The sequence below is a fragment of the Dipteris shenzhenensis genome, chromosome 10, assembly GCF_047967505.1.
Source record: "Dipteris shenzhenensis isolate YYH24624 ecotype China chromosome 10, Dip_SZ_1.0, whole genome shotgun sequence".
Classification (NCBI taxonomy): domain Eukaryota; kingdom Viridiplantae; phylum Streptophyta; class Polypodiopsida; order Gleicheniales; family Dipteridaceae; genus Dipteris; species Dipteris shenzhenensis.
Genome location: NC_141605.1, coordinates 11,303,347 through 11,324,405, shown reverse-complemented (window position 1 = coordinate 11,324,405; position 21,059 = coordinate 11,303,347). Strand labels below are relative to the sequence as shown.

The following is a 21,059-nucleotide window of genomic DNA, read 5'->3' as shown; positions in this document are numbered from 1 at the left end:
GTGTGAGTGTGTGTGTGTGTGTGTGTGTGTGTGTGTGTAGATATATATACAATATGTATATATGTATATATATACATATGTATATATAGATATATACATATACATATGTGTATATATACATATACATATGTGTATACATACATATATATGTATATCACATATACATATATATGCACATAGACATAGACATAGACATAGACATAGACATATACATGCACATACATACATACCTACATAACATACATCCAAACATATACATACATACATACATAGATACATACATATATATATATATATATATATATATATATATATAGAGAGAGAGAGAGAGAGAGAGAGAGAGAGAGAGAGAGAAAGAAAGAAAGAAAGTTTATTAAAATCTTCGGAAGACCGATGGTCTATGAGACTAAAAAACCTGATACAATGAGCTATGGTAGTGAAGCTACTAAACGAGCATCCATACCAATGCAGAATGCAAAAAAATGAGTGTGAGAATGTGGTCCATGGTCCCATGATCCCGCCTGAAACCGGCTTGTCCCGCTGCTCTCCACAAATCTACTGACCTCAGAATCAAGTACTGATGCATAAATCTTGGACATCGCATGTCCAATCATGATGGTCCTGTGGTTCTCCGGATTCATGGGATCCCCTGCCTTGTGGATGGGTAAGATCGGGGCTAGGAGGTTAATCCCATATGCAATGAACTCAGTGCATAGTCCCTCATGATCCTTCACTCGGCCATTATGAAGTTTCGTTACGGCATCCTTTAACCCCCCTAGTGAAGAGGGTGTAGGATGTGGGGCGTGGCATATGTGATAGGTTAGGGGCTGGCTGATTTGGGATATCATAGAGCATGCGTGCATAATCAGAGAGAGAGAGAGAGAGAGAGAGAGAGAGAGAGAAGATTCTTTTAAATACCAAAGGGTCCATGAGATTGAAAGAACTCGATCCAATGACTAGAATGGATGGAGCCTCTAAGTGGGCATCGACATCCAACAAAAATACAACATAATCCTGGAAACACTAAGACAAAAAAATATTTGAGCCCATGGAGAGGATGGACACTTTGTTATGGCATCACAATGATATCCTTGTGATGTTAGTGGAGGTGTCAAGGCCAAGGGGGTGTACAAGGCTACAGTGGCATAGAACCTACAATAGAGCACTGGCGACTGTCGGCATGTCTAGTTTGCTATGGATTCCTAGCCGTGGCCTTATGTCGAACAAGTTACACTGTCATTTCCATTTGCCATGACTACAATATTGTGAAGATGGAGGGAATGTCCCCAAGCATGATCTATGCATCAAGCTATTGGTGAGCATATCGTGTCTGTTGCCCTTAATTCAACTCCATCGTCTCCTTGGGTCTTGCCGGTCTGTGTTGTCTTGCTGGAAAAGGTCAGTGATTATGCTTTGAGTGGAGTCTATTTGTACACCCTGATCTCACCTCTGTGTCTTTATTAGATGCTCTTTGCGTCGGACAACCTCATGAATGAAATCGCTAGGCATCCTTGATCTGGGGAGGCAAGAAACTAGAGAGGGTTCGAGGGACAAGACAATGGCAACGATCTCTGTTCTCATAATACACACGGTAGCTGATAGCAAAGTTCTCCTCTTACTCAATCTCCTACTGAAGTGGCCCTTTCTAGGTATGCTCTCAGCTCATCCATTCTCAATGCGTAGGCGTGCGTAGGCGTACGACGAGACACAATTTTTTTTTATCGCTATCCTCAAGGAATTGTGGGGGGGAGAGAGAGAGAGAGAGAGAGAGAGAGAGAGAGAGAGAGAGAAAGAGAGAGAGAGACCTATTAACATATGCAAAAGACCTCATGGGATCTATGAGACAAAGTACAACAACCAAAACACGACTTACTATAATTGGATAACGAGAGAATAGAGGGAGTGCATAAAGCTCAGCTCCTTGTAAGTTATTATGGAGCATAACTATAGTCTATTATTATCATAAGGTGGCCTTCATAACATCATTTTAAGATTGAAAGTGTTTGTTTGAGTTGGATCAGGGTGAGCTCCTCAAATATCCAAGTCTTTGTACCCTTTCGCTTTATGGTAGTCTGAGGATCTTAACTCTTGCTTCCCTCCCTCTAAATAGACCCGTGCTTATTGATATTGCATATATCATTTTCATCCCCTCTGGCTTGTGGTAGTTCTTTCTTAAGGCATACAATTATATTATCCATGTCTTTCTACTCATCATCAAGAAGGGATCCATCTTTCAACCCCCTAATGCATAAGGTCATTCTATTTTCCATTGTAGATTCTTGGTCCTTTACGTCCATACAAAGATCAGCTTTATTTACTTTGTTGCTAGCATCAACAATCATCTTTTCTTTGATAGAACTTACTTGATGAATGATCACCTCCTTAACCATGGAGACAAATTGTGGTACTAGTTTAGATAAGCTGCATTTGAGTAGTAATTCTGCCATAAATTCTTGTTTTTCATTGCTCTCCATGTCTTGTGCCTTCCTTCGAAGAGATGAAAGTTGTTAGCTTGAGCTCGTGTATTTCCTGTTATAACCAATAGATATGCTCTTGCGTGTCCAAAATGATCCTCCATTTCTAAATTTTTGCATAGGGGGAAGGCGATGGGAGGGCTCCAATGCTCGAGTAAGAGACCTTAGTGGCTCAAGGGTCTTGACCTTGGAAAATTCCATGGTGGCTTGCTTGGATTGGGCACCCCTTTTTTAAACTAACCTCGGGTTATAGGCTAGGGGTTCATTCCATTTCGAAATTTCGAGATTACAGAAGAGAGGAAACCTATAGACTGAGCTAAACTAAGGTAAAAGGTGGTTGAAAATGAAAGGACTAGGCTAAACTAAGTGAAGAGACCGGGACTTGGAGCTTGCTGGCAGAACAAGGCGAAACGTACATTGTGAGAGAAAGTCCAACATATTTGTAAGGTCGTTATAGAAATATTTACTGCAACTAGTTTCCAACTACATTATCATCATAAAACTAGTGTGCCTAACTTGGTTGTTTTATACTTCTACATTCTTTCAAAATGCTCCAAGGAATTTGCTCTATGGTTGGACATATGTGAGAGGGTCGTATCCTTTATGCCTACCAAAATCCTTAGTTAGAAGGTTATATGGGAAGTTGTTGTGATTGTATAGAAATTCTAGCGAGTATCCATATCAAGTGCCTACTGAATAAATAAGGTGGGAGGAAAGAGTTCTCCATGAGATGTCTAGTGGGTGTAAGTGCCTCGCACAGCAAGGCCGGCTCTCAAAACAAAACAAAATATCAAGTAATCAATTGTTCATATAGAAATTTTATTGCGCTTCTAGCAACCTCTTTCCTTACTGTTCTAGCCTTTGTCCATTTATTGAAATAGTATGTCGCAACAATGATATACCATAGTAGGTGTATAGGTAATCAATCCTCTGTTCTTCAAATGGGTTATGAGAACCACTATTTTTTAGAGATTGAAATCCTTGTGTTGAGGTCTATTAGTCCTCTAGCACACATTACTTTTTTAAACATATTTATGTGTGTCCTTCCATAGCCGTAGGGCCACTTGTGGTGAGCGTGGTCTTCCTAACATCAAATATCCAACAATATATCCATGTAATTTAGGAACATCTATTTGGAACAGGGGATGCATCTAATAGATCATCTTCTGTTATGTTGGTGCGTCCCCATCGCTCCCATGGGACATATGTTTTGCTATGTAGTGATAAGCTCTCGTTTGCCCCACAATTTTTAATCCAAATTGATGTAGTAACAATAGCCATCTTGCTATCCTCTCTACTATGTAGGCTCAAATAACCAAGTGTAGCAAGTGCCTGAAGGTTAGTGTAAGAGATGAACAATTTGTGGTGAGTTACTTCAATTTTCAAAGGCGTATGTTAAAATCAATTCATTCAATGGCATTGGAACATATTCTCAATATAGGAGACCATTGTTCCAAAGCAAAGATAGTGGTCCAAGAAAGGGATGTTACAATGATATTTGTTCAATGGTATTGGAACATACAAGAAAGCGATGTTACAATGATATATAAAAATGTTACATTGAGAGGAAGTCCTCCAAATTCATAACTAGTCATCCACTACTGATCTTCAACCCAAGTCACTTGCAATCGCCTCCTAATTTTCTGTACAAAATTTCCACCACTAAACGTCTACCCCCCTCCTACGCTTCATCTCTCTGATTCATTTAATTAGGCATGCTCTCATACTAATTAACCTAAGCTAAAGTGCTCAGTTAATTGACTGATGAGGATGTGTTGGTGGGCTCATGCGTGAGAGCGAGTACTGAAAGGGAGAGCAAGAGCGCTAGGGGTGGTGCGTACGCTGGCAATGCTTGTGATGGGGGGCGCCCAAGCTCAATGAAGGGAGCTGACAGATGAGGTGTGTTCTCATGCTGAGGGACGTAGAGACAGAGAGAGGGGGAAAGGATATGTAGAGAAGCGAAAGGCGATGAGGCTTCCAAAAGATGCAACCAGAACTTTCAAGATTAATCACAGTGCGCACCCTTTACTTAGCTTAATCAAAACTAATCCCCCCCTCATCTAATGCTAATACTCAATTAAAAGTCATCGTGGGACCTATTTATAAGGCCGTTGTTGAAACATTGCTCCAGCCACTTTACTCTCATAAAGCTAGTGCGCCTAACTTGCCTTTCTTATACTCCTACATCCTCCCTCTAACATTCCATTACGGTGACCACTTTTAAACAATTGTGTCCTCATAATGCTCTACCTCCTTATGGGATCCTTATTGGGTATTTTGATGTGCACACCTCCTCAAATTGGCCTAGTTTTTCAAAACTACAATACATAAGCTTAGCATACACGTAGACTTAATTTACTAACGTGGCACGATAGCTCAAGGCCCTTTGCATGGTAGCCTTATGCTTGCAAGCTACAATAATGTCAAAATTTGAGCAATTCTTGCTCCTTGTATGTACCTTGTATCAAATTCAAATGGAGATTATACATATATGCGAGTGGTTACAATCTCTCTCTGTCCCTTTCTCTCTCTCATGCTACATATAGACCATCAAAGTTTCACAAGCTAAAAGAGGAAACATTACTACATCACAGTTCTCAAATTAGTTCATTTGTAAACCATACTCCCTACTAAGAAGTTGCCTTATGTGAAGGTCATATCCTTTACGCTTACCAATCTCTATAGTTGAGAAATCATATGTGGTTGTATGAGAAGTGGCTGTCATGCCATGGAAATTCTTGAGAGCTAGGGTGTGACCTATGCATGTGAGAGCCATTAAGTGCTAGCAATCATATGTATGGGGATGCATTACATTTTTTTCTTTGGTAGGAGGGACATAGCACCTTGCAATAGACAAGTTGCATTTGATGAATTTCATGAAGATTGACCATTTAGGACTCTCCATTCAACCAATACGTCAAGATCCACCTCTACATCACCTTATTGTGTTACTTTCCACTTACAAGTTACATACACCCTTTGTGATTGTCATTGCTTGGATGAGTAAAGCAACATGCATAACAAAGCCCGAGAAAGAAAGAGATAGGGGCTCATTGTTCAATGGTATTGGAATACATTATCAATATGGGAGATCATGATCATTGTTTTGATGCAAAGAACCCAAAAAATGGTTCCTTCTTGCATGCATATAAGAAAGTGACGTTGGAAAGAATTGGTTGCTTCTTGCCTGCATACAAGAAAGCAACTCTGAAAAGAGATTTTAAAAGTTGTTGTACTTGAGAGAAAATCTAACCTTTACACTGCTTGTTCATAATGTACAATCAACAAACATGGAATATAGGTCTGTGGAGGGAACTGGTATGCGAAGTAAATTAGAAATGACTCCAACTCATCTACAATGTAAGCTCTGTCTACTTTTTTCCAGAGTCTATTTTGTTTGCAGGATTAACAACTTCTTAATTGTCAACCAAAATAAAGGTGTAGGATATTTCTTTTGTGGAGCCGTTTCTAAGCTGTTCTGGGGCAGTTATGTGTGCATCAGAGAGAGAGATCTCCCTGTGCACTATCAAATGATTAATCCATGAAACATAAAAGAGAGAGACATCAATAAATTTATGTATTAATTAAATCAATTTGTGAGTTTTTATGTCCAATAGGACAGTGCCATGACACAACAATTTGGCTATTACAATTTATGTCAATAGACTTTGCCATATCTTCAATGTTTAGCAACACCTACACTTCTATTGTTTATTGTGTGGACTTGCCTTCCTGCGTTCTACAACTTGATCTAATGTCTATCAGGACTTTTTTCCGTGGAATTGCCTTGCTATGTTTTATAAATTGATACCCTACTGCTATGAAATGTAACTGTGTGCAAACAATAACAATTCCTTGTGCAACGCATAAAAATCAATCTGGCTTTTTGTGCCTCTTCTTTGTCTTATCTCTAAAAATTGCTTTATGTGCAAACCCATACATAAAGAAGGAATTTATTTTTCAATACTCCTTGCGAATCTAATATCAAATACATCAATATGATTGAATCTCAAAATTAGAAAAATTGTTGTATTGCACTCTTAAGGTTGCCAGCTTGAGTAATACTCTGCTTTGAACGATATGGGATTGAACCCTCTAATGCTATTATAAATTATAAAGCAGCCATGACATTCAAAATAAATTCCCAGACCATACAGATCCTGTTCCACGATAACCCTGATTGGAGGATAAAGATACGGGGCTACCTTGAAATTATCTAATAGGAACAAACATACTCCAACGATGCAGATGGAATCCAATTTCACCTGTGACCAAGGAGAAGATTCATTTTAGTACGGAACGCTTCAAAAGGAGCAGTAAAGATAGCATTCTAATGGAAATGCCTGCCCTATATTTCATAATCCCTAGACAATTTACCAACTTTACAATCCAAAATAGTTTGCTTACTAAGGCCAAGGTGTGTTGAGCTCTGGAACATGAAAGACAGATGGAGATCACAAGCTACAACGTTACAAACAAATCTCTGTTCTTGTTGCTTCAACCTGTAGCTGCACTGTGCTGGAAATGGAATGTACGCAATATAGTAACTGCAAATGTGGCAATATGATTAAAGGCCTGAATAAAAGAGATCTAACTTGAAATGGAAGGTCTCACTTCTCTTTTAACTCTGATAAATCACATACAAATGATTGGGTGGCTATAGATTACACCTGAATTTGATAGAAAACTGAGGGTTACCCTGATAATCAACCACCATAAAACATTATAGCTGTTTTATAGACCAATATGCAGCCAAATATTCCTCCAAACATCCTGCATCCCATGAAAAATCCTTTGACATGGCATTCTGCATCAATTTCCTCCATTTCTGTGAATCTTTGGTCTGCATTCCAGTTCGACAAACTCAAACACTACTCGACATAGACGATATAGCCACAGTCCCCTTTAAAGACGATAATTGCTAAGTATTCATGCATGAGGATACCAAGCAATCAATAGCTCTGCTTAAAGCAGCAATCAGTTCAGGTCCTGTTGCAGATCGGAAAATGAAAGCGTTCGCTTCAGACTGGTGGGAGACATCATCTGCATCCACAAAACTAAAAAAGAAGTAATAGAGAAATAAGTCACTCTCATTGAAGTAACACAACAATCCATCATATGAATGAATCCATAGACAGCAATAACACAGCCTAGAGCTTTAGCAAAGATACTTGCCTTCCATTGAATCCCCCTTGTTGCCTTGTGACAGGAATACTCCCGTACTGCATGGATATAAGCTGAAATAAAGCATTTCAGTTTCAACTAGGGGTGGCTGACTGTCAGTTTGAAAAGATTTGCTTAAATGTCCAATTAAATCTTTAAAATATTGCACTACTTGAACATAATAAAACTCTGAAGGACTCTCACAGGCAATTGAGCTGTGGGTTCATTGACAGAAACACAAATCAAAATGTCTGATGCTGCCAGAACAAGATGTGCCATGGATTCATCATATTTGACTAATGCTCTTCCCCCTTTTTCCTTCACGTCACACAAAAATAAGTATCAAGAATAACAGTGCAAAAAGTACACCGTCCAATGGCCATTCAAACCTCACACCTTGATTAAAAAAGATGTCAATAGGTTTTTTATTACATTTCAAAACAGACCCTAGACGTTAATCATCAATGAGGAGGCCAAGTGCTTTTGGTGTTAATCTTCCAGCTAGTATGAAGTATAGCATATTTTACAAACAATACCTTGTTGATCCCTGGGTAGTGGTGAAGCATGACTTTGGTGTTACCTTATTACCTCAATGCTTACTTACAAAGTAATTCTTTTGACGGGATCAAGCAAGGCCCTAATTACCTCAAGCTCAAGCTGAAGGTCTTCGATAATCATTTGTACATGCTTGATCTTGCTTTCCCCTATGAAAACAAACTGGATGATACGGCAATGTCAGAACTAAATTTTTTAGCTTTAATACAAAAGGAATGAACTTGAATCACATTTTGTGAGAACGTAAGCACCAGAAACACACCTTAGATCCTTGCATCACTGCACAATCAAAGGCTGCTTTGATAAGTTCTACTTCATGCTCTGAAACTTGAGGTGCTAAACACCCAATCTGTTTACCAAATAAGATTTCATTTAAGGAACCTCATTTGGCCTGCATGAGCCCAATGATGGGAAAAACAGAGAGAGAGAGAGAGTGATGATGAACGATTGTGTTAACATCCACAGAAGGCCAAATGACGTGTGATCATATTACTGGTACAGGTTTGTCAGAAGATACATCAGCTCCTCAAAATAAAACGTGAAAAGGGACATTGTAACACAGAGAGAGAGAGAGACAGAGACAGAGACAGAGAGAGAGAAGGGATCTGTAGCTATAAACACATTGGTATTCCAACGTCACCAAAAAACATTCAGAATAGATACTTGATTTTCTATGTTGTGATGTACTGCTTTACTTTGATGCATTGTACTCATATGCGCAAATGTATTGGCAGAGTATGTCCAGAACATACACGGGCAGCAATTAAGAAAAGTATGTTTCAGATAAAGCTCACTCACCAGTGGTATAGAATCATCTGTATTTTGCAGGCCAAGTTGCTTCAGCAAATGTGATTTACAAAGTCCCTTTCCCACCAAATTCTCAAAAGAGTACGTCGATGGTAAAAAAGGATCATCCCTAGGGTTCCAGATGGATCCATCTAGTCCATTGTAAATACCTAAAAACTTACTTCTGCACATAATTCCACCATACTTTAAGACACACGAGAAAGACATGAAAACACAGCTAAAAGTGGAAAATAAAAATAAAATATTGATCAAAGGTATGCTCAGTACCCAAGCATAAGCTGCCGTACTTTATCACTTGACAGCAAAATCACACTCTCACCAAGTTCCTGCACACGCTCACTTGAACTGTCTGAGAATACTTACTTGTGTGTAATGAGAGTAGACTCAAGACCATGGCCATGCTCCCTGGTCATGACATCAAGAGCATACATGGGGGACACAGTTGTGACCTTGTTTGAATAGATGAGGCCTCCCTGATCAAATAAGCAAGCAACACCAACAGCTCAATGAGATGCAATTTAGGATGAATATATACCCAGACTCTCTCTCTCTCGCTCTCTCTCTCTCTCTCTCTCTCATACACGCAAGCACACGCACGTGTGCAATCATCAAATATGCAATCATCTATATGTGCATATAAACATACATGTGTATGTGTGTGTGTTTGTGTTTGCGTGTCCCTCCCCCCTGCCCCCCACCCAAACACCACACACACATACAAAAATGTATATGTGCATGTGGATTAAGTACAGAGTTTATACATGCAGAGAGCAACTATATGGGAAAGGAGAGTCGGAAAGACGAGAGCATTGCAGTGGAAGAGGGATGAAGCATGGTGGCATGGGGCAAGGGAGGGAAAGAGAGCACGAAGGAAAAGTGGAAGGTTCATGGTGGAGTAAAAAAAGCATCTATTATATACCTTTGTAAGACTAGAATAAGTCCAATCATACAAATTTAAATTTTTCGTTGTTCTAAAGACCAAAAATCTACACAAAAAATAAAAGAGAAAATGAAAGAGAAGAAAAAAGAGGTAAACAAAAACTTTTATGAAAAACGAAAGGAAGACATACTTAACAAGCAAAGCACACTTATGTCGTCATCAGTGCCGAAGCATAAGCAGCTACTACTGGGTTTCTAAAGACCCGCAGAGTCTGTTAGCATGTATTGGCATCTATTAGCATGGAAATGATACAAAAGGCGCTAGCAAGAGAGGAAGTGTTTGTGTCCTCTTCTTCCATAGCTTCCTCTTATAGCCAATGTCAACATCAATAAAGAGGCCTCCCACGTACGTAAGGGTATGAAGACAATTTGATGCTGGCACAAAGATACTTGCCACCTCCCTTCCTTGGACTACGTACAACCAACCTATTCAACACATGGGGCCATCCACATGGAGGGGTTGGTGCAAAAGGGAAAGCTTGCTATCTCAACCATGGGCGCTATGATCAAAACAGACTCCCTCAGCTAAAACAATGTGTCCAACTAAACCGCCTTCCATGGCACTAGTGGCACACTTCTGGGTTGAGATTGCCATGTGCTTCATCCATCTATTGAAAAGCCAACTTATACAATTTAATTTCTATTGAAATATAAGTAAACGTCATCCAAAAAAACCTATGGTAGAAAGATCAACACCAGCTCCTGCGAACTCCCTCCCCTCCCCCGCTCCCGTCTACCCCCCCCTCGCGCTGCGCGGCCCTCCCCTCTGCCTCCTCCCTCATTGCCGCTTCCGCGCAGCCATCCACCCCCTCTCCTCCCCCTCCGCCCGTCGATCCGCTCCCCCCCCTCGCCACACTCCGCTCACCCCCGCTTCCCTGCTCCACTCGGCTCCTCCCCTCCCCGCATTCAGCCCCCCCCCACCCGCCTCCCCCCCCTCCTCACCTCTCCTCCCCACCCCCCTCGTGCGGCGCTGCCACACCTCCCCTTCCCCTTCCTCTCACCCCCTGCGCTGCACTGCCCCTCCCCCCCCTCTCTTTCTCCTCCTCCTCCCTCCGCCACCCCTCTTCGTCACCACCTCTCTCCCACCCCGCTTCCTCATACCTCTCCATCCCTCCCTCTTCCCACCCCCGCCTTAATCCCCCATCCCCGCCTCTTCCGTTTCCTTCGCCTTGGAGCGTTCGCAGTTAGTCAATGCGATATGGCGGCTACGTGCCCGGAACCGGTGGCCCAGACGGACCCCCCCCTCCATCAGCCTATCGCGTAACATTGACAGAGCACCAGGTCTCTTTGGTGAAGCAGGCCGCCACGGACTTCTCCCAGACATCCGTTTATGGGAGAGTCATTGGCTACTCCCCTTCACGAGCAGACATCATGGACTGGTTGAAGTCCACCCTCTACCTCGAGGACAGTCACATTGAGGAGGTTGCACTCATGGGACGTGGCATCTTCTGGCTCAAGCTCTCCTCAGCACAGGTTGCGAGCGTTATGGTCAGGCGATCCCCTACTTCAGTGGGTGGGAAGATCATCCTCATGGTCCCATGGTACAGGGGTTTCAGTGTAGCGGACTTCGATGCCCGCTTTCGCATTCCTCGCCATCCAGTTAACCTTATCTTCCCAGGTCTCGCAACCGAGCTTCGCCCGAGATCATCAAGGACACCTACGTTGATGCGGCGGCAGCCCAAGGGGTGCCACATGTCAAAGTGGCAGTCCTCGATCCGCAGAGCATCCCCTCGGATTTCGAGATTGAGACGGACATAGGTGTGGTGACGCAGTGCATTCTGGTCACTAGTCGCCCAAATCAGTGTCTGAGATGCCGTGGCTTCGGGCACAAAGTGCGCTCATGTCCTCGCTTCACGGGTACAGAACCTCAGAAGGCCCCCGTTCAAGCAACTCAGGATCCCCCCTACCAGTCAGCGACATCCCCCCTTGAAGGGGAAGGCTGGACGGAGGTTAAAAGAAAACGGAAGGGAAACAAAGCAGGCCCCAAAAAACCTGTCCATCTACAGCAAGAGCCACTGTCCGATGGTGGTGATCTTAGTGCATGTGAGATTCTCCTATCCTCGAGATATTGAGGTCTGATGACGAGACCATACTCCGAGACCCTCAGGAAGTGGTCATGGTAGAACTGGATCTTGGTGGGGAACTCCTCCCCACCCCCCCCAAAGCCCTTATGAAGTTGGAGGAGGTTCAACCGTATGATATGGTTGATCTCATCTCGTGGGATCATCTCGGGTGGTGCATCCATGCTGTGCTAAAAGGGGGGAAGGCTGTCTATCTGAATGCCGTGATTATCAAACCAAGTGTAGACTTTCTGATGCCTCGACTTCGCCTCCTCAATGACAGCCCTCAAGATGAAGATGTGGTCCACGGTGGTATGCTCTCTCCAAAAACCTGCTTGCTCCCGAGCCCGCTGCCTGTGACCCTGTGTGTGGCTGTTGATCTCCTTCTCTAGTACCGACCCATGTAGAGTGTGGCCAATCATAAGAGTATAGTAGTTCCCAGTGTCCTTGGTCGGCACAGAGTGGAGGAGGCACAATAAAATCGTGTATCGTGAGGCAAAAGCTAGTGGACCCAACAGCTAGTCCCACCCCCACCATGTGGGAAACAAGTGAGCCCACTAGATGATGGCCATCACCGGAGACTGCTATATATGATCAAGTCATGGATAGCCCCTAACTCAAGTAGATGTCTCCCGTATGCTGTCACTGGTGTATCTGCATTTGTTGACCGCCTCACTATCCCCATCTCTGTTGCATCCATCTCCGGTACTATGAGGGAATCATCATCGAAATCTTCTAGCAAGCAAACCTGTCTGTTTCCAGTACATGCATGGAAGTCACAAAGGAGGAGAGTGTCCCCCATTCTAGAAAGATTTGTGGAATAGTCTCATATGGGTTGTGCCCTGTGCCCTTCAGAGGTGACTTCCCATGCATAAGATGATGTGTCTGGGAGAAAGTAACACTCTGCAATGAAAATCGGATGTGTATCTCGTAGCTGAACTTGCACCCACATATGTCGTGCATGCTCCTCTCTCCGGATCATAGATACGAGTGGTCTCAGGTGTGCTCTAAAAAGGACAGCCATGCCTCCCGACCCCTGTATCCCACTGTCTCCTCTCATCTCCTTCCTATGAGCTGATTTACAGATATATCAGTCATTGTCGGCAGCCCTCTTTCCGAGCTTTCATGGGTCTCAGTGTAGAAGATCATGTCTCTGTTGTGTGAGGGAAAGAGTGGGGGAGTGGAACGATGAAGACAGAGAGAGAGAGAGAGGGTAGACACAAGAAGTGTGGGTGTGTAAAGTGTTGAGCCACACCACAAACTCATAGGTTTTATTAGGATTAGGCTTTCACCCTATGACTGTCTTAAGACAGTCATAGGTGTCATAACTTTAAAAGGGTGGCAATGTGCCTTTACCCCAACAACCTCCCACCTAAAGGCCAATGTGCCTAAAGGGGAGAAAAGAATAAAAATTACAGCAATATACAGTTACTGTATACAAGACCATAAAATAAAAATGGTCTCATCCTAATCCCATGATGTGGCGACAATGTGCAAACCGCTCTGTAGGCAAGCTCTTAGTGAGCAAATCTGCAGGATTATCATCAGTATGCACCTTCACAAGCTCAAGCCGCTTGTCTTCAAGTACCTCCCTGATGAAATGGTATTTCACATCTATGTGCTTGGTCTTCTGATGAAAGACCGGATTCTTTGCCAACATGATAGCACTTTGACTATCACAATGCAAAACTGGCATATCTCCTGTAATGCCCAAATCTCCCACCAGCCAAGTAAGCCATATTGCTTCCTTGCAAGCCTCAGCGGCTGCAACATATTCAGCTTCAGTGGTTGACAGTGCAATGCATTTCTGCAACCGAGACACCCATGATATAGCACCTCCTGCAAATGTGAAAATATAACCGGTAGTAGACTTCCGGTTATCTGCATTCCCTGCATAGTCTGAATCTGTAAAACCATGCACCAAATGCATCCTGCCTACCATAGCATATGCACAAGTCTTTGGTACCCTTGAGATACCTCAAGACGCCTTTCACTGCTTCCCAGTGCCGCTTGCCTGGATTTGCCATATACCTGCTGATGACTCCCACCGCAAAAGCAATATCCGGACGAGTGGCAACCATGGCATACATCAAAGAACCAACTGCAGATGCATACGGAACCTTGGCCATTTCAGCCTTATCATCATCTGATCTGGGGCTGTCCAAACTGCTGAGTTTTAAATGTGGAGGCAACGGGGTAATAATAGACTTCCCCCCCTCCATTTTAAACCTCTGCAGTACTTTGTCAATGTACTCCTTCTGTGACAGAAACAAAAGTTTTCTGGACCTGTCACGAATAATCCGCATACCAAGAATATGGTTTGCATCACCCAAGTCTTTCATGTCAAAAGACTTATGCAGTTGCTTCTTCAAAGCACTAATCTCCTGCTGAGATTTGCTGGCAATCAGCATGTCATCCACATATAGAATGAGTAGCATCAAACTGCCATCCTTTGCCCGTTTGGTGTACAAGCAGTGATCGGTCTCACACCTATGATACCCTTGGGACTGCATGAAGGCATCAAACTTCTTGTATCATTCTCTTGGCGCCTGCTTGAGTCCATACAAGCTCCTCTTGAGCTTACACACAAGCTGCTCTTTCCCTTTAACAGCATATCCCTCTGGCTGACTCATATAGATCTCATCATGGAGATCTCCGTGAAGAAAAGCAGTCTTCACATCCATCTGACATAAGTCCATGTCCTCATGAGCAACAAGAGCCAACACTGCCCTCAAAGTAGTCATCTTGACTATAGGGGAAAAGATCTCATCAAAGTCAATGCCCTTCTCCTGCTTAAATCCCTTGGTAACCAATCTGGCCTTATACCTCGGTAAAGCATTTGAATCCACTTTGACTTTGTAAACCCACTTGCATGGCAAAACCTTTCTGCCTGCAGGTAGCTGCACCAAGTCCCATGTATCATTTTGAAGTAGAGAGTCCATTTCAGATTGCATGGCTTTCTCCCACTTCCTTTTCTCTGTTCTTCCCATAGCTTCCTTGAAGCTGGAAGGCTCACCACAATCTGTCAGCATGATAAAATCAGCCACATTATTGGCTCCTGGAACAAACCTGTCAGGAGGCCGTTGTACACGGGTGCTCCTCCTAACAAAATGTTCCGGATTAGGCTGCTGTCTAGCCTGTTCGTCATGCATGACGGGTGGCTGTACCACCATATTTGGCTGTTCTACAGCCCCATTTGCTGGCATATCCAGTGGTGCATCATTGGCAAAATTGTCTGGCTGATTTTCAGCCTGTACACCCTCTTGAACAGGGTTATCTACAGCAGCCTGCTGCTGCATATTAATGGGCATTCTTTGCTGTCCGACATCATCATAAACAACCCTTCTGTATTCCACAGGTTGCACGGGTTCTTTGTGTACACTATCCTCTTTAAAGATGACGTCATTGCTGCGTATAATCTTCCGTTTGACGGGATCCCATAACCTGTACCCCATTTCACCTTCATCACCGTAACCCATGAAGATGCATCTGAAAGACTTTGGCTCCAGTTTGGTGCGCAGTTCTTTGCGTATATGAGCAAAGCACTCGCAGCCAAACACACGTAAGTGCTTATATGAAGGTGGCTTGCCAGACCACTCCTCCTCTGGCACTTTCAACTCCAAAGCCTTGTTCGGCGACCTGTTAATTAGGTGAACTGCTGTTTGCACGGCTTCTGCCCAAAAGCCATGGGGCAATGCAGCATAAGACAACATACATCGAACCTTCTCCTGAATAGTTCGATTCATCCGCTCACTTACACCATTTTGAGATGCATCATGAGGGGCTGTGAGTTCCTGTTTAATGCCCTTAGCTTCGCAAAACTGTACAAAAGCATGTGACACATACTCACCCCCATTATCGGATCTGAGGCATTTCAGCCTGCGTCTTGTCCGATTCTCAACCTGAGCGACAAACTTCTTGAAAGCATCTAAGGCATCGCTCTTATGCTTCAAGAAATAGACCCACACTTTGCGTGTGGCATCATCAATAAAAGTAATGAAATACTTTGCACCCCCTAGTGATAGCTGTGGCATCTCACACAAATCAGTGTGCACTAGATCAAGCGGTGCTCTATTTTGGGGAGTTCTCCTCTTATGAGGAGTCATAGAATGCTTGCCAAATATGCAATGATCACAAGTAGGCAAATCTGAAAAAGAAAGAGACGGCAGATAACCCAAACGTGACAGTTCTTGCATTCCTTTAACGGACATGTGTCCCAACCGGCTATGCCACAATGAAACCTTCCGCAGCTCGGTTATGGCAACAACATGATTACCTACACTGGAAACATAAAGAGGATACAAGGTATCACTCTTATAACCCTCAGCCACTACAACCTGGCCATCAGTAATCACCCATTTGGAATCCCCAAATGTGGTGTGGTAACCACTGTCATCCAACAAGCCAGTGCTAATCAGATTTTTCTTGATTTGCGGCACATGGCGAACACCATCAAGCATAAATATGCGTCCATCAGGGAATACTATCTGTATACTGCCAATCCCTGCAATCTGACATGCATAGTTGTTCCCAAGATGAACAACTCCATGAGTACCTGTGTAGGAAGTAAACCACTCCCTATGAGGAGTAACATGAAAAGAAGCACCTGAATCTAAGAGCCAGGTGTGCATGTCATGGTCATCAATAACCAATGTATGTGCAATTACAGCAGAAGAGCACAAAACATCATGTCTGTCACTGTCACTGTCCTCTGCTGCAACATTCACTGTATCCAAGTCATCTGCCTTGGCCTTGCCTTTGCCTTTGCTTCCACTGCCTGCATCCTTTGTCTCAACCTTCTTGGCTTTCTGATCCCGTATAAACTTGAAGCACTTAGACTTCACATGTCCCTTCTTGCCACAGTAAAAGCATTCAATATCCTTTTTGCCACGGGACTGACTGCGGGATTTGGACTTGCCAGCAGATCTCCCCTTCTGCTGAGTCCTACCTCTTTCCTGTACCTGCAAAGCATTGGAAGACTTGCTGCCCATATTATTCTTCCTGCTCATCTCCTCCATAAGGAGAGAGCTCTCCACATCAGCATACATAAGAGTGACATTTGAATTTGACAGAGTAGTCTTGAAAGTGTCCCAACTCTCAGGGAGGGTACACAACAAGAAAGTAGCCTTGAACTCCTCATCAAGGTTCAATCCTTGTGCAATAAGCTGTGTAAAGATGGCATTGAACTCACTCAAGTGTGAGGTCATAGCTGTACCTTCCTTCATGCGAAGGTCGACAAGCTTCTTCAACCAATAAACCTTACTGGCTGAACTCTTTTGGGCATACAACTCTTCTAGCCTCTGCCATAGGCCATAAGAGGTCTTTTCAGCCTGAACATTGAACACAAGAGAATCACTGAGAGTAAGCATGATAGCAGCCCTAGCGGACAAATCAAGCTCCTCCCACTCATCATCTGACATCCCAGATGGCTTGACACCCTTCACCCTTATGGGCTTAGAAATCTTCTTTAGCAGAAGTACATTCAAACACTGTTCTGCCCATAATGCATAATTGTGTGCCCCTTCCAATTTCTTTATGTTCAGAATTGAAGACTCACTTCCCCATGATGCCATATCAGATAAGGAAAGTACCCGACTCCCTGTAAGTCAAAAAATGACTAAATAAAATTCTGATTTCTTAGAAAACCTGCTCTATCAAGAGCCAGGAGCACTCACAATAGTGCTGTTTTTACTGTCAAAAAATCTGCAGCAAAACAGAAAATTTTCCCTCCAGTCACTGTACCTTCTGACACACTGTACCGTGCTCAAATAGGCATAAAACAGTAACTTCAGAATGCTGCAGCTGTTCCACAAGTGCTTTATCAGTGCATCATCATCTGACAAAGCACAAAACACTCACTGCTGTCCTGGACACTTCTCCCACCTCAGATGAGGTATTGCACTGATTTTATATGCATAAACCACTTGTCATACACTGTTTTGTCCACTGAAAAAGGCTCCAAACACCTCAGCCTGTCACAAACCTGCAACAAAGTATGGGACAAATCCCAAACAATCACCCTTCTGCCAAGGGGATAAAAGGCATCTGAAGTTCTCAAACAGTAACTCAAGTGCTCACAAGCAAAATCTGGGCAAAAGCCCCTTGATTTGACACCTGTACCAAGTGAAAAACACCCTCAACACTGAGATGGCATACAAAATACAGCGCTCTCCTGGCACTTTCACCTGACAATGTAATGCATAAACGGCCCTGTGTACACAGTAACAACACAGATCCCAACGTACAAACACTGAAGAGAATCTTTTGAGCACTATCAACGATGGACAGTTAGGGACCGAGTAAACTCGATGCGCCCTGGCCAAGCGTGGCTCAACTGAGTTTTTCAAAGTGTTGTACACAGAATGTGACCTGCAAGAAATGTCACTGAATACACTGCGGAAACAAGACCAATGTGGGCACCCTGGCTCCACACTACCTCAAGGCATACACTGCATACACTTCCAAGCAAAAGCCCTTTGAAATTGTCACCCGAAAGCTGAGATTTGCACTCAGCAAAAGCATAAAAGCCCTCTACAAAATCAAGGCATTTGACCTTCCCGAAACAAAATAACTGTGCAACCACCACACACTGTGGCACTAGTCACCTCAAGCACAAGGGACACGAGGGTACTTGCTGTACCTCAAACACACAATTTTGAGAACTGAACAAATTCCGGGAATGAAGAGCAGAGTGCTCTCTCTTTTCCTTCTTCCCCAAAAAAATATTTCTGTGCCTGCTGTACCTCCTGTACCTGCGCAGGGTACCTGCTGTACCTTGTACCTGCGAGGGCACGAAATCCACAAAAAAAATTCCGACCTGTACCTCCTGTCGCAGCGTCCGTACGGCCGCGTCCATACGGTACGGTTGCCTGTACGACGTCCGTACAGTCGGTACGGATGGCCGTACCTGTCCGTACGACGGGCTGCACGCAGCCGGTACTGTGCGTTGCGCGCGCCTGGTAGGCTGCGGCCACCAGTGCTGTGCGGTGCGCAGCTAGCAGCAGCTAGCTACTGCTGCAACTGTGGCTGCGTGCGCGCCTGCTGCGTGTGGCGGGTCGCGCACCTGCTGCGCATGGCGGCGCCCTAGCTTGCTGCTGCTGCGCTGCTGCTGCACCCTGGCCAGGCTGCTGCTGCCCTGCTCGCGCGCCGCGTCCTGCTCGCTGCTGAGGGCACGAGGCCCGAGGGGAGAGGTAGAGTGAGGGGTAGACCGGAGAGAGGGGGAGAGGTAGAGGCTCAGCAGAAGGCTCTGATACCAGTTGTGAGGGAAAGAGTGGGGGAGTGGAACGATGAAGACACAGAGAGAGAGAGAGGGAGACACAAGAAGTGTGGGTGTGTAAAGTGTTGAGCCACACCACAAACTCATAGGTTTTATTAGGATTAGGCTTTCACCCTATGACTGTCTTAAGACAGTCATAGGTGTCATAACTTTAAAAGGGTGGCAATGTGCCTTCACCCCAACATGTTGATGTATGTTTCTAAGAAACTCCCAGGATTGGGGACCAAAGGGTACCATTGCAATTCCACACTGCTATTTTCAGTCCCCCTTTGTGCTCTCATCTCCAGGGTCTGACACCATCATGTGTTGTCCATCTCCCCCTCTTCCCTTCCATCCCTTTCTGCTCTTTTTTTTATGATCATTTTTCTATCTCTGTAGGCAGCCCATTTACCTGCATCTCTTGCTGCCATAACACACACCATTCCCTCCCTCCAATGCTCTTGCTGTAGCAATGTGAGGTCATCGTCTAAGTATATTCTTGTCCCTTTCAAGGTTGCCCTCATGCTCATGAGGGTAGACCTGTCCATTGCTGTTCGGAGTTTCATTATATTATAAGGGGTCTTGTTGAAGCCTCTGCTTTGCCAACTCTCCATGCTGTCTCGCATGTGAGGTTGACTCCCATCTTGATGAACAAGGTTTTGGCATCTGACATAGAGGTATCTCCAACTGTTAAGCCTCTAACCAAGACATTCAAAGCCTTGCTATTTCTCTTTTCTTTCTCCAGAGCCTAAAGATGATCTCTTTCTTGGGGTCTGCCGCACCTTTCTTGACCACATTCTTCCATTCTAGCATAACTGCTTTCCCTTTGGTGATTTGTTGTGTAAACTCAGCATGCTTTCCTTGTATGGTTGTCTGCAAGGCTGCCATCTTCTTCTTGAGCTTCTCATTCTCAAATTTCAGTGTGCCCCTTCCAGTGTTCCTTGCATGAGTTGCTGTGGTTCTGTCCCCATAGCTTGCATTTTGTAATTGAGGCTGGTCTTTTCAGTTTCACATGTTGCCTTCTTCTCCGACTCATCCTTCTTGTTTCTCTCCTTCCGCCATTCATCTTGCATACGCCCTCCTTGCTTCTTGATTTCATTGAATGTCTTATCAATATGTACTTTCCCTGCTATCAATGCCATGTTGGTCGTCTTGAGGCTATCTACCTTCTCAATCAAGGCCATACAAATTTTGCTAAGGTGGGTCAGAACCTCGGAGGTAATTTTGGGTGGTGATCCTGCCATGTAAACTGTCATTGCACGTTCAAGGGCTTTTACATAGCCTCGTGTCGTCATGATCCAAAGTATGAAACTGTTCACTGTTTATTGTATAGTCCAGAAATATTAAATTGAAAGACAAGATAGCTTCCCTGTTTGCAATAATCCCTTTCTCTGGAAATTCGAAATCTGATTTTCTTATTTTCGAGGTATCTTCTTGTACTTTGCAGCTTTGTGTGTCGATTTGTAGGTACTGGCAGGCCTGTGGAAGGGACTGAGATGGGCCTCCTATTTTCTTGATTTTCTTGACCTTGATTGGGCGTTCTTCCTGTTTTGTAGGTGCAGGGTCAGCTGGAGCAGGTCGCCTGGCCAATGCAAGCCCAAACGATGGGCTGTGCAGGGCTGGGCCTGTTGGACAGGCGCGGAGGTAGCCAGGGGGCTGGGAGCATCCTCGTGATGACAGGCGGGGGCTAGAGAGAGCCCCCCACAGTGCGGGACGGCTAAGGAGCCTCCCGAGAGAGATGCGGGGGCTGGAGGCAGCAGCCCCGCGCTGTGTAAGGAGGCAAGGGAGCCCCCCACGAAGCAAAGG

General features: G+C 44.2%; 1 protein-coding gene across 2 annotated transcripts in view; it reads right to left on the bottom strand.

Moving 5' to 3' along the window:
- Positions 1-6,425: 6,425 nt before the first annotated feature.
- The window catches only part of LOC147897397 (uncharacterized), an 85,595-nt gene continuing 70,961 nt past the window's right edge, over positions 6,426-21,059 (bottom strand). The window contains exons 13-22 of one of the 2 annotated variants that reach the window (XM_087380513.1): positions 9,363-9,472; positions 8,991-9,162; positions 8,455-8,541; positions 8,283-8,354; positions 7,842-7,955; positions 7,650-7,711; positions 7,420-7,531; positions 7,145-7,317; positions 6,882-7,021; positions 6,426-6,739 (exon numbers count right to left, since the gene is read on the bottom strand). In XM_087380513.1, the coding sequence (XP_087236639.1) occupies positions 7,198-7,317; positions 7,420-7,531; positions 7,650-7,711; positions 7,842-7,955; positions 8,283-8,354; positions 8,455-8,541; positions 8,991-9,162; positions 9,363-9,472 (849 nt within the window). In that variant the 3' untranslated portion in view covers positions 6,426-6,739; positions 6,882-7,021; positions 7,145-7,197. The remainder of the gene's footprint in view (positions 6,740-6,881; positions 7,022-7,144; positions 7,318-7,419; positions 7,532-7,649; positions 7,712-7,841; positions 7,956-8,282; positions 8,355-8,454; positions 8,542-8,990; positions 9,163-9,362; positions 9,473-21,059) is intronic. The other variant, XM_087380512.1, reaches the window with a different exon arrangement.